A 12937-nucleotide genomic window follows, 5' to 3' on the forward strand; every position below is an offset into this window, starting at 1 on the left:
TAGGCACATCATGACTACTATATCTGTCTCTTATACACATCTAGATGTGTATAAGAGACAGATATATGGGTATACAATAGTTATTTATAAAAAGAAAATTTCATAATATGAACAGAAATTTAGATAGACTTCCCTATAGATGAATCCAAGAGAACATTTTTTGAACGTCGCCCTCTTTTGTCGACGCCGTTACTGGGGTGGCATTTCCGAAGTTGGAAAAGTTGGAAGATGTTTAACTACATGAACTATACTTAACTTTGATAAATTTTTCGTTTGAAGACTGACGGCATTATTCAGCGGCAAAATAAAAAGCCGGATTTCTCAATGGTACTGTGTTTATAACCACACCACACTAACATTTTCAGAAGTAGGTGTAGGAACGACTCCCGGACTCCCTAGTAATGGTGTCGACAACAGAGGGCGCCATTCTTTTTGGATTTGTCTATATTATCCTACCGAGATAACATTGTCCACACGCGTCCTTGCTAAAATGTGCATAGACCTATGTTGTCGTTACAACAGGGCAATATGCTAATCTTACACAGGTGCGAATTCAAATAAATGCAATGTAACACAGGATATCTGCTAAATTTGTCCTACCAGAGGATGTGTGTAACACTTTTTCTTGTGTGAATCAGTTATACATATTCTTTTTGGGAACTGAGTTGTTTTTTTTAATCTTGAGAGTAAATCCTGTAAGATTCAAACTCAGGACAGAATTTGAAAGGTGAGCATCTCATCACCAACCTATATCACCACTTAATTTAAATAATTAGATCTTTTGTTTTTATTTTAATCTAAATGTAAATGAACAAATTATTTCAATTAGTCACCTTTATCTCAACCAATCACAAATAATCTACTATTTTAATTTTCTTATTTTGAATAAGGAAATGCATTCCAAAATGTATAATATATAAAATTATATTTAAAAAAATCCACACATTCTACGTGACTAAAAAGAGATATTAAAGAATGTCCGATTTTTCAGTGAATATATAAAATAAAATTTGATCTCTGAAAAATATAGCACATAATAAACCCAATAATTGTGACCAAAATGTTTATCTTAAAGAAAATAATAGTGTACCACATTATAATTCATGTGGACAATGGGAAATGGATAGATACAATAAAAACAACAAATGTTTAATATAACATCTTTAATTTTAACTTATTTGAACAAATACCTAATATCAGACTTATCATTGCAACATAGGTCAAAGGTCATCCAATGATGTCAATACATGTTTAGTTTTGGTAGTGTAGGAAAATATATTAATACTTTAAACTCAATTGATTAAGATGATTGAAAATGATCATTTTGTAAAGAAAAACGCATCAAGACTAAATAAAATACACAGTATAAAAAACCTGAGACATTGACAATGCAGTGATTTATACAATGAGAAAAGAGAGAGAAAACAATTATGGGGCACTGGGTATACTGTACCCCTTAAATACATGATTAAATCCCTCATTTTAAGTCCTATGTAGCTTTTAAGGTTTCCAATTTATTTGGTCATAATATTATGAGACCTATAAAGTCCATCTTGACTGACCTGCAAAACTAACCTAAGAGTGTATATAGAACAAGGGAGCCAACAACGCTCCATTGACAGCGTAAACAAACGATACGCCATATGCTGCCATAGTAGAATGCCCGCTGCAGATAAATTACAAAGCAATGCACCACAAATCGTCTCTTGTCTTCCACACGATACAATGCTTTCATTGAGGGTGGTGGATTTCTTTATTTTTCCTTATCATCATACCATCGAAGTGGGGCACTTCCTGTGAACTCATAGAGGGTGCATTCCATAACGACGATTGTGACTTCCATAGTAACTAGGGAAGTGACGTATGTACGAATGAGAATACGCTATCTTGTTTTATTTATACTCTTTGATATCTCTTCACAAACCACAAAATAAAATCTTTCAATCACTTAAAATAATTTTTTAATTAAGATCTTTGAAAGTAATAATCAATCATCATTAATTAAAAATTTGGTTCTACAAAGCCATTTATGTAGGTAAAATCTTGATATTACTATTAGGTATATTATTCTGTTTCTTTAAAACGTGCTTTGACAACTTCTCTACATAAGGAATGACTACATTAAGCTTAAATTTGAACACAAACCATTATATTGGTCAAGATCCTGGAGATGATGGGAATCCAACGGCAGTATTCTGTGTCTGCATATTGACATCTTTAATGATCATCTGAGCAACCTTCCATGCCATATCCTCTTTTGTCTATAAGGTATTTAAAAATCAAACAATTCATATTTATATTTCTTGTACATAAAATATTAATGTTTCAATTAATGGCTTATGCTGGTATACTTGGATAAGTTCTTCGTGAGGAAGGCATATCACTTTGCAGGGCCAATAGCCCACAGAGCAATTCCTGGTTTATGATATTAAGAAGCCATCCTGTAGTTTTAAGTGTGTACGTCTATGTCAAAAGTCAAAGTATATACACAAACCAATTACACTTCACCATCTGCATTTTATAGTATTATTAAATCTATATTTTGATTGAAGAATTCATTTAACATACCTTATCTTCTTCTTTGGTGACAAATTTCCGTAGAGAGAATTTTCCTAGGTAAAAATTATGATCAAGAACAATTATAGTTAGATAAGATTATAGTTTAAATATTGTAAATCAACAATCAACAATTATAATACAGTAATTATAATTACTAATATTTTTAAAAACAGGAGTACTGTTTTTAAAAATGTTTTTGGTTACAGGCTAATCTTGGTACAAATGATGCTTTTAATATAAAAGCATCATTGTGGTGATAAAGTGTTTCTGTGGTTAAAAAAGTATTATTTATTGCAAAAGCTTTTTAATATATAACGGCAGTAAATACCTTTTGCTTTGTGTTGTGCAACCTCTGGATCTGGTTCGTATTCTGCCACAAATTGTCCAAGAGCATTCACAGTACCAAAGCTCATAGGCCTACAACAACAGAAAAACAAAAACAAGTTTAAATCTGACAAATGTATGGAAGATGCTGATGATGACGCTGATGGCGATAACAATGCAGATGACGATAGAAATCACGATCACAATACAAATACTTGGATGAATGACATTTTTATATCAAGAAACGCGAACCAAAAAGCAGACATAGGCCTATTACATACATAAAAGTAAGATTTAGCAAATCATAATGGAGTACCACAGTCGTGTCGTCACAAAGCCAGGTAGCACCCTCTGTTGCCAACCAGACGGTGGTTACCATTCATTACGCCTGAATGACTTCATAAGCTTTCTGGAATAGGCATTTTAAAATCTAATATTTTACCATCAAAATGTACTAAAGGCACAAAAACTCGCATTATATTAGTTATCGAACAAACATTTAATCATCAATTAAAATGTACAAAGAAAAACTAAGATACAACACCTTAATAATTACATTAGAAATTGGGATCAATGGTTTGTCAGTGGAAAAAATGGCATGCGGTTGAACACATTTTGCAACGATAGCAACGGAGTAGTATCATATGGTATTGTGACGTAACACTGTAGTACTCTATGGCAGGACAGGCCTAGCTCTGCCAATCTCAAAATATTTATAATTAAAGATGTCTGCTTTTCAACACCATTATAAAAAAATACTACATTGTCCACTCACGCTTGGTTAGGCCTCGACCATAATGAACTCGGATTCAGATCACCAGAGTCTATCGTGAAATCATTCATTTCGAATAACGACTTCACTTTGCCCTCTGCTAATAATGTGTTCTTATTGGCTGCTTGGTCAGCACTGGAATGGCCAGTTCCACTTGTCAGTGGGGATTGCGAGCTATCTGCCATAGGAACTTTTATTTCACTTTTAATCTGATTGACTAATTCAGATAGGAACATATAGTATAAATCACTTGTAAGAAACCCAGGAAAATGAACCTAGAGAGGAAAAATAATGGCAATGATATTAGAATTTGGTAGATATACACCATTTTTTCAGGTCTATTTTGAAACAGCGCCACCAACGTGTTGCAATTCAGTGGGGGACGTCCAGCGGCCTAGCCTAGCCTGAGCAGCGAGCTAGTAGCGAATAGAGCGCGCTGCGCACACACCTTTTTAATATCAAGAAACGCGAACCAAAAAGCAGACATAGATAAAAGAAAGATTTAGCAAATCATAATGGAGTACCACAGTCGTGTCGTCACAAAGCCAGGTAGCACCCTAAGTTTCCAACCAGACGGTGGTTACCATTCATTACGCCTGAATGACTTCATAGGCTTTCTGGAATAGGCATTTTAAAATCTAATATTTTACCATCAAAATGTACTAAAAGCACAAAAACTCGCATTATATTAGTTATCGAACACACATTTAATCATCAATTAAAATTTACAAAGAAAAACTAAGATACAACACCTTAATAATTACGTTAGAAATTGGGATCAATGGTTTGTCAGTGGAAAAAATGGCGTCCGGTTGAACACATTTTGCAACGATAGCAACGGAGTAGTATCACATGGTATTGTGACGTAACACTGTAGTACTCTATGGCAGGACAGGCCTAGCTCTGCCAATCTCAAAATATTTATAATTAAAGATGTCTGCTTTTCAACACCATTATAAAAAAATACTACATTGTCCACTCACGCTTGGTTAGGCCTCGACCATAATGAACTCGGATTCAGATCACCAGAGTCTATCGTGAAATCATTCATTTCGAATAACGACTTCACTTTGCCCTCTGCTAATAATGTGTTCTTATTGGCTGCTTGGTCAGCACTGGAATGGCCAGTTCCACTTGTCAGTGGGGATTGCGAGCTATCTGCCATAGGAACTTTTATTTCACTTTTAATCTGATTGACTAATTCAGATAGGAACATATAGTATAAATCACTTGTAAGAAACCCAGGAAAATGAACCTAGAGAGGAAAAATAATGGCAATGATATTAGAATTTGGTAGATATACACCATTTTTTCGGGTCTATTTTGAAACAGCGCCACCAACGTGTTGCAATTCAGTGGGGGACGTCCAGCGGCCTAGCCTAGCCTGAGCAGCGAGCTAGTAGCAGATAGAGCGCGCTGCGCACACATGGTAACTACGTAGAGTGAAATGTCTAGGCCTCTGGAAGTCCCCAGCGGTAGTTGCCAGATTAATATCAGAAAAATTTTATTTCAAATACAGCGAAAATGGTGTATAGTGTATTAAAAATTTGGTAATAATAAACTAGTTTTTTTTTTGTAGTGAATTAAAACGAGAATATGTGTACTTAATATTAACAATACAGAGCACCCTTCAATTCAAGACCCTTTAATTCTGAGACCACTGTATTTCAAAATCACTTTTTTTAAGTTCTACCAAATAACATTCACAGAGCCAACCCTCTAATTGGAAACCAAATGCTGATACCACCCTAAATTGGAGGTCCCAAACTGCACTATGTGAAGTGTTGATTTTGTTAACTACATTAATACAAGCATTAATTACAATTGATATAGATTTTAAAATGCATATAAAACTTACAGACTCTATTGTCATTAGCGCTTGTTGTTTAGCAGTAGCAAAGCAGTCTGGTAGAGGTCCCTCCTCCCTGCATATATTGCTCTCAACCTCCAATCGCACCACGTCACTGAAGCCTAGGGGATCAGTTGCTTGTAGAGAAAAGTACCTAAAGACAAGAGTTAGATTTGTTTTCAAATGGATAATTGTATAGAAAAAAATAATTTAAAAAACAAAAGAATATATTTGTACTGTACATAGGCAACATAATTTCAAACAGTGTTCTTCCATTAAGAAAATTAATTCTGGTAATTAAACCTAAAATTATAAATGTTTTTAGTTTACTGTTAGCATTATTATATAAAATCAAATATCTTCTACCAAAAACCCATTATAATCCTGGGTGATAAGAGACAAAGGATAGAAAAAGTACCTTGCCAAAAGACATTAGCAAATTTTACAGCATGGAATTCAAACTCTGACCTCAAGGTCACATTGTCTGAATAACCACCACTACACCAACCACTCCAACTAAGAATTGAGCAGCAGAACATTAAAAAAATTATACAATGTACGTACTTATCATAGAGCACCATGGCATCACTCTGTGCCTCCATTCCATCATACTGACCCTGTTCTGTCAGTAATTGCTGTTGAAAATTATCAGCTGCAAGGTAGAACTGTAGCAGATTTAAACACTTCTCCTGCTCCATGTACTATTTGATTGAAAGAGAAAACATAAACAAAATATTATGAACAAGTAATGACTACAATATATATAAATTATTTAAAAAATTAATTATTAAAAAATTCAATTATTATTATTATTATTATTATTATTATTACTATTATTCATGGCATCACATTCTGTTATGACATCACATATTATGATGGCATCAAACATGTCTATGACATCACTGTCGGAAACCTTGTCTCAAAGTTTCTTTTGAATATTCCACACGTTGCACTCATCATAACATGTTTTTCAGGATACACTGATAGTTATAAATGATGCAATAAATGACATCATAAATAGAAATGTAACATCACACCTGGTGATGACACATTTCATATTAGACAAACCATGTAATATCATACCTCCATAAAATGGAACATTGCAGTGTCATTGTAGAGAATATCAGCCAAGTAGACCTTGCCACTTGTTAAGATATCCACCTGGTATTTTGCATGGAATTCACTGCTCAAGAATGCTGGAAAATGCCTTCAAAGTAAAAGAAGCAAGACACATATCAGTATTGAATTACTAAGGAGGCTTCAAGCTCAAAAAGCAACAGACTTAGCAAGACATTACTAACAATTTTAAGTCAGCTTGAGGGCTTATTACTAGGCAGTGTATATTTACATGGTACAGTAGACTTATTCTTTTTCACAACATTTTGAAAAGAGTTTGATGTACTGGTATAGCTGGTAAAATATACACTGATAAAGGAAAGGATAACCTCCTAACTAACCATCAGGTATGATGCTGTCTCTTATACACATCTAGATGTGTATAAGAGACAGGTTCTTGTTGGTATGATGTGGATGTATGATGTGGATGTAATCAAATAAGGGTTGAGCCAAAAATAAGGGGAGAATGAAGGACATGTTTTTTTTATTGGTATCATCCACTTTAAATATATGTTACTTATCAATTGCTTATTATCTATGTTTGTGTAGGTCACTATCAGCTGACTGATGCAGGCATGTTAAATATTCCAGATCATATGACTTTCTACCACATTTTAAATATCTATAATCATTGTTGTATTTCACCTTAACTGTGCAGTTCCCGGGTTTGTAAAGTCTTGATTACACTTACCTAGAAGCCTTGTTTATCACTATTCAGTTGTATGTGACATACACCTAAAATTTTCCCATAAATGGGTGTTATCATCTTGCCCATATATGGGCAAGTCACACACATTTGTCACATGAGACTTGATACTGTAGTGTGTGCAGGCTTATTAAATTGTGCTATGTTACCAAAGAATGAAACAATTTCAACTTTAAATAAAGCGATAGAAAAACTATTTTAAAAACATAGCCTCAGTTGTTTTTGTCCTTCAAATTATCAAGTTCGTGCAGTTTTTTTTAAAATTTTCACTGTTCACTATGTGCTGTTTCAATGTTGCATTTTTATGAAAAAGAAACTTCATAGGCTTTCATTGGCATTATTTGTTGTATTTGTTTTTCCTTCTCAGTGATTTGTGAATGTTCTGATTGTTTTATGCTGTGTATGCAAGACATTCCAACCTTATTTTAAAAGAATGTTAAATTTCAGATTTTGAAAAATTACTCACCTATAACTTCCAATCGCATTTCTTCACTAATTCCTACTGGATTAGGGGCATCTTTGCATAAGTATGTTGTATAAATATTCATTGCATCACGTTCTATAGCTGTAATGAAAAAATATTATAATGTACAGTACTGTACTTAAGATTTTTTAATGATTTTCATCCAAGAGTGAAAATCTACACATTTAGCAAACCAGCTCTTTGTACTCAAATGCTGACATGAATTATATTCAATGATTTACTCGATTAAGAAAAACACCACATCCTTATTTTAAAGTGCATTGCATTATAAACTCGTCAAGCAAACAAATATATACAGTATCATTAAAATTTCACTTACGTGTCCGTGGATCTTTGAATTCAGTTGAACTTTCATGTAGACTGTTTGTATCGTGTGCACGTACCTCTCCTGTAAGGGGCGTCTTTTCAGCAAGTTTTGCCAATCCTACAATTGAATCCGACTTAGAACGTGCATGTGTCTTCTCATGATGCAAAACACCAGCAACAGCTTTACTTTCAACTGTTACAGATGGCGTGCTTGTAACAGTCTGTGAGTTGTTATTAACTGTTTCTTTTGGTATGATTTTGGCAGGATTCGCAAGTACATTTGGTGATGAATTAACTATATTTGCACAATTGGTGGGAGACGATGATTCTATAGAAGTGTTCGCTAAGGAAGATTTCAACATTTTAATTGATTCAGTTCGTATCCTTGACTGGGACGCTCTGCTAAAACTCTCGACAGCTAGCCAGAACTTAACCAGATGTCCAAGATTCTGAGAATTCATGTATTGAATAAAGTAGGGTAGAGCACCATTGTCATTCAATACCTCATTTAGTGTTCTAGATAAGCGAGACTTTGCAAGGACTTCACTTTTACGTGTAGTTGTTGCTGTAAAAAAAATTAATAAAACAAAATCATGCTTGTTACCTTTTGGCTACAAAATATTTACCTATCATTTGTCCCTTTCCCCTTTTCTGATAATTGGAGTTCTCAGTTTAATTAGGCAAACAGCTAATTCATTGGCAAACTAAGTAACTCAACACTGAGATTAAACAGTCTGACCAAACCAAAGTTACATACGCAGAACAAGGAAAACAAAAATGTAACAGAAAGGGTAACACCTTGAACACAGTACTGTACTATCAACCCCAGACATTGTACACATAAGCCATACACCAAGTGAACGATGTGACAAGCCTCGAGGTCACTGATAACAACCAGACTGCTAAAACTTTAAAGTAAGCAGTAGACACATGTTCCCACTAGCAGCATACTGTATTTTAAATTGGCAATTGCCACAAACCTGATCCTAAATCACCATACTTTGTTTCTTCATCACTTGGTATCCTCTGCAAGCCGCCCCTAGGAATACCTGATGGTTCGTTGGGTTGATTGCTACCCCTCCTCCTAGCACCAACATTTCCACCAGAACCCCCATTGGGTAGCTGGGTGGATATCTTTGAAGTCTGGTTTGTCTTTGAACTTGATGACCTCCTTCCATCATTTTGATTGCGGTTTTTAGGAGGAACATGTTCTGGTTTCTTCTCTGTGTGTAAAAGGAACAAGACTGTAAAAGTTTCACTACACTTCATTAACAATTAAAGATGTTACACCTTATTTTTAAATCTATATTGAAGAGCAAAATGATTGTATTTAACACTGCCGCATCGCCTACCGTCGCAAGATAGACCCATCCTAGCCATTTTAGCTCATTAAAACAAAATTTTTTTGTTGTCAAAAAAAAAAAAAAACTAACTAAAATACTGACCCTCAATTTCGAACATTTTGGGTTGGTCGGGCATGGCCAACACAACAATTTTTTTATTTGGCCTAATAGTGGAGCCCTATGCAACTTTGAATAAAAAAGTCTCCGCCTAAATAGGGGTGTTTTCTAAATTGGGGTCGGCCGTAGTGTTTAAGATATTTTCCCTCTAAAAATGTCTTTGTAGCGGAAGTTTAAATGTAGGTAGGCCTTCTCAGTTAACCTACTTAAAATAATTTTGAGGGCAGTATATATTGTCATTGCTATTAGACCTAGGCCTAGTTCTTGTTTAGGCGTAGCTTTGGCCTGGCATTAGCCTAGCTACCATAAAAGACATCCTATTTTTATAGGCGAAAGCCTACCACCAGCCTAGCATAGTTAAGCTTTCTAGCCAAAATGGAAATAAACCTAAACGGCAATAAGTCAAAATGGCAATGACCAAAACAGCAGTAAACCAAAACTGCAACACCTTTTTACCAGAACGGCAATAGACCTAACGGCAATAACTCAAAACGGCAACACTTTCTTATCAGAACGGCCACAGCATATAAAGTGCAAAAGGTGCGAACGTGAATCTAGAACAAGGTAAAGAAGTAAAGGTTCCGTAAAACCTCGAATGGAGGTTTTACAGTATACTTGTTAAACACGTAACTAACTGGAACATTAGTTTATTAACAATTATTCTTATTAGCATTTTATTACAGATTATTACAGTATCAATTGGTGATATTTTTCTCCTTTACAGAACAACGCGATTGGTTTGATACACGTTTATTGTTATCGTTTGATAATAATGATGAAACTGTCTTGAATACAAAACAAACATGTGAAATGCTCTGCATACCATTTTTTAAAACTCGGAAATAAAAACATATTATTTAACAAATTAATTCAATATCGTAACAAAACGCCCAGGCCTTTAGGGCAAATAGAAAAATTTATTAGATTATCACTCCCACCAGCATCAAAAATTCGGGACATATTGATGCAAGGATAAAAAAAAAAAAAAAAATTTGCCGCATCAATTATTTCAATGGCATAAAAATAACAATGCAATTTTGTGACTTCAAATACATTTTCTTTAAAAAACTATAAAATTTAACCAGTTTTTATACAATATTTACTATTACAGACCAAATATAAACAGTCACTCCCTCATCAATAAATTCAAAAGCGAAATAATCTATTGTTCCGATTAAAAAAAAAAAAAACCCGCCTCCCTCATCAATTTTTTTTAGAGTGATAATCTAATAATTTTTTCTATGTGCCCTTATTATGAAGCATATTATCAGAAATTGATTAATTACTACTGTCACAATGTACTGTACACATAACTTTTCACTTCTGAGGAACAGCAAAAAAAAAAGAACATTGTTTTCCATATAGAACACTACATACTGTAGGCCTACTAAAAGACACACTAAAATGATGATCATATTCAAATTAATTTCCAAAAACAGTGGTATTTAAATTTCCAAAACAATAACAATTGTAAAGAAACAAAGTAAAACAAAATCAAAATAAGAATATGTATACTAATGCATCATAACAAATACAACATAACATAATACGGCGCAACCGAAATGATCTGTATTCTTGCCGTTTTTGTGTGTTGCCGTTTTGGTACTTGTCATTGCCATTTTGGTTTATTGCCATTTTGGTTATTGCCATTTTGGTTATTGCCATTTTGGTTATTGACTTTTTGACCTGGGATAGCTTTAATAATAGTTAGGCCTACATAAATAAATACATGGTACTATGGTAGCTGAGTGGTTAAAGGACAAGATAACTATCTATCCTTGGCCTAGCTCTAAATAGATTAATCCTATTTTAAACAATACTACTTCATAAAATGATACATTTCTAGTCTAAAAGCATCATTATATAGAATCCTCTTTGTTATGGAAGGGAGTTTAACAACTCCATGATTAAGGTTTCCTCATCAAATTCATCCAGGTCAACTGCAAATCTCATTTCAGTCCCTGCCAGGGAAGGAGGTGTTGTGTTGTTTTGACTGATCGCATGGCCTAGCCTAAAAAATGTTCTCAGTTTTACCTGATTTTCTCCGAAACAACGGCATTATCAGTGTCCACCATTTAGAGAGCTGATTCTTCAGAAAGGATAGAGGGTACAGTCTATATTTTCATTGTAATAATTTTCCGGTTATTTCGTCCAAAAATATAGCTCGACCGATCTTGATTTGATCACCCAATCGAACTTCGACCGGGGAAAGAGGAGACGACCTAAGCACAGCCACAGGTTTTCATCAATAGCGCCACCAGTAATTTTACAGTATGGCTCTTTAAAAGTGAGAATTGGAAAAACTGGCCCTATAACTGTATGCTGTCGGTATGATTATGTGATCTATATTACTGTCTTGCTAAAATGGATGTAATAATGCTAAATTATACAGTAAATGTTTTCGTTTTCCAGAAAGGTGTAATCCTTGTTTTATCCAAACTACGCCGTCAGCTACCCCACTTTATTAGTTATGCTCCTTCACTTTTCCGGGACTCGGGAGATAATAGTAGTCTGTATCGATATTATTAAATGCATTTATTAAAATCACCAACAACTAGATGCCTGAAATGTAAGGGATAAAAACTAATCACAAAAAATTCTAGTTCATTCCATTCCACATTAGATTAATGTTTGTTTCTTTTGAAAATTGTAAGTGAATGCACCCTCATTGTTGATCTGTACCGCTGATCTTAATGTTCAATAAAGTGAAGATTTGATTTTACTCATTTGTTAAATCTACCAATGAATGCCTTTTACTGTTATAGAATGCCTATTTGTAAAGTCGTGGTACACGTGGTATAAATATACATGCTTCAATAATAAAGAAAACGAAACTTTCTAACATCATGTTTCTAATTTTATTGTATAGTTTCCAGCTCAAATATTAAAAACAAAAGAGAAAAAGCAACAATGAACAAGAACCACAGCAGACCATTGGGGAAAACAAATAACCATATTTCTTAGTAGATATCAAGTTATTTATAACATACACACTGCAAAAGAATAAAAAATATTAAAGGTCGGTAATACCAGGGTGTTGTTATAGTGACTGGCGAACCAATGAGCCCAGGCCCAATTTGTACCATGTTGCAATCTGGCCTCTTAGCAATTGTTGAGCTAATTGATACACATACAGTATTAAATTCTTGTTAACATAATTTCTGTACTTGCAGTTGTACCTCAGTTGATCAAATCTAGTATTGGATCATGCATCAGTAGTGGCACCAGGAACAAACAATCAAACATGAAAGCTATATAAAGAAATATTTCCTGATTTGCATTTGCACAAAGCTTTCTTGAATTTACAAAATTGAAAATGGTAAATGTAAAAGTAAATAATAGTAAAACAACAAACTTGCTT

At 34.1% G+C, this 12937-nt stretch overlaps 1 protein-coding gene across 1 annotated transcript; it reads right to left on the minus strand.

Annotated features, from left to right (window-relative positions):
- Positions 1–1248: 1248 nt before the first annotated feature.
- LOC117118334 (A-kinase anchor protein 10, mitochondrial-like) lies at positions 1249–11810 on the minus strand. The gene is made up of 13 exons (XM_033262896.1): positions 11611–11810; positions 9097–9339; positions 8130–8681; positions 7787–7891; positions 7312–7330; positions 6588–6711; positions 6069–6205; positions 5514–5658; positions 4641–4910; positions 3659–3930; positions 2888–2976; positions 2569–2612; positions 1249–2261 (listed from the first exon to the last, which is right to left on the minus strand). The coding sequence occupies exons 1-13, from the start codon at positions 11633–11635 to the stop codon at positions 2157–2159; spliced, it is 2130 nt and encodes a 709-aa protein (XP_033118787.1). The 5' UTR covers positions 11636–11810; the 3' UTR covers positions 1249–2156.
- Between the last annotated feature and the right edge of the window lie 1127 nt (positions 11811–12937).

This window comes from Anneissia japonica, unplaced genomic scaffold (genome assembly GCF_011630105.1).
Source record: "Anneissia japonica isolate Jap-2015-1 unplaced genomic scaffold, ASM1163010v1 scaffold6083_len184754_cov179, whole genome shotgun sequence".
Taxonomy (NCBI): domain Eukaryota; kingdom Metazoa; phylum Echinodermata; class Crinoidea; order Comatulida; family Comatulidae; genus Anneissia; species Anneissia japonica.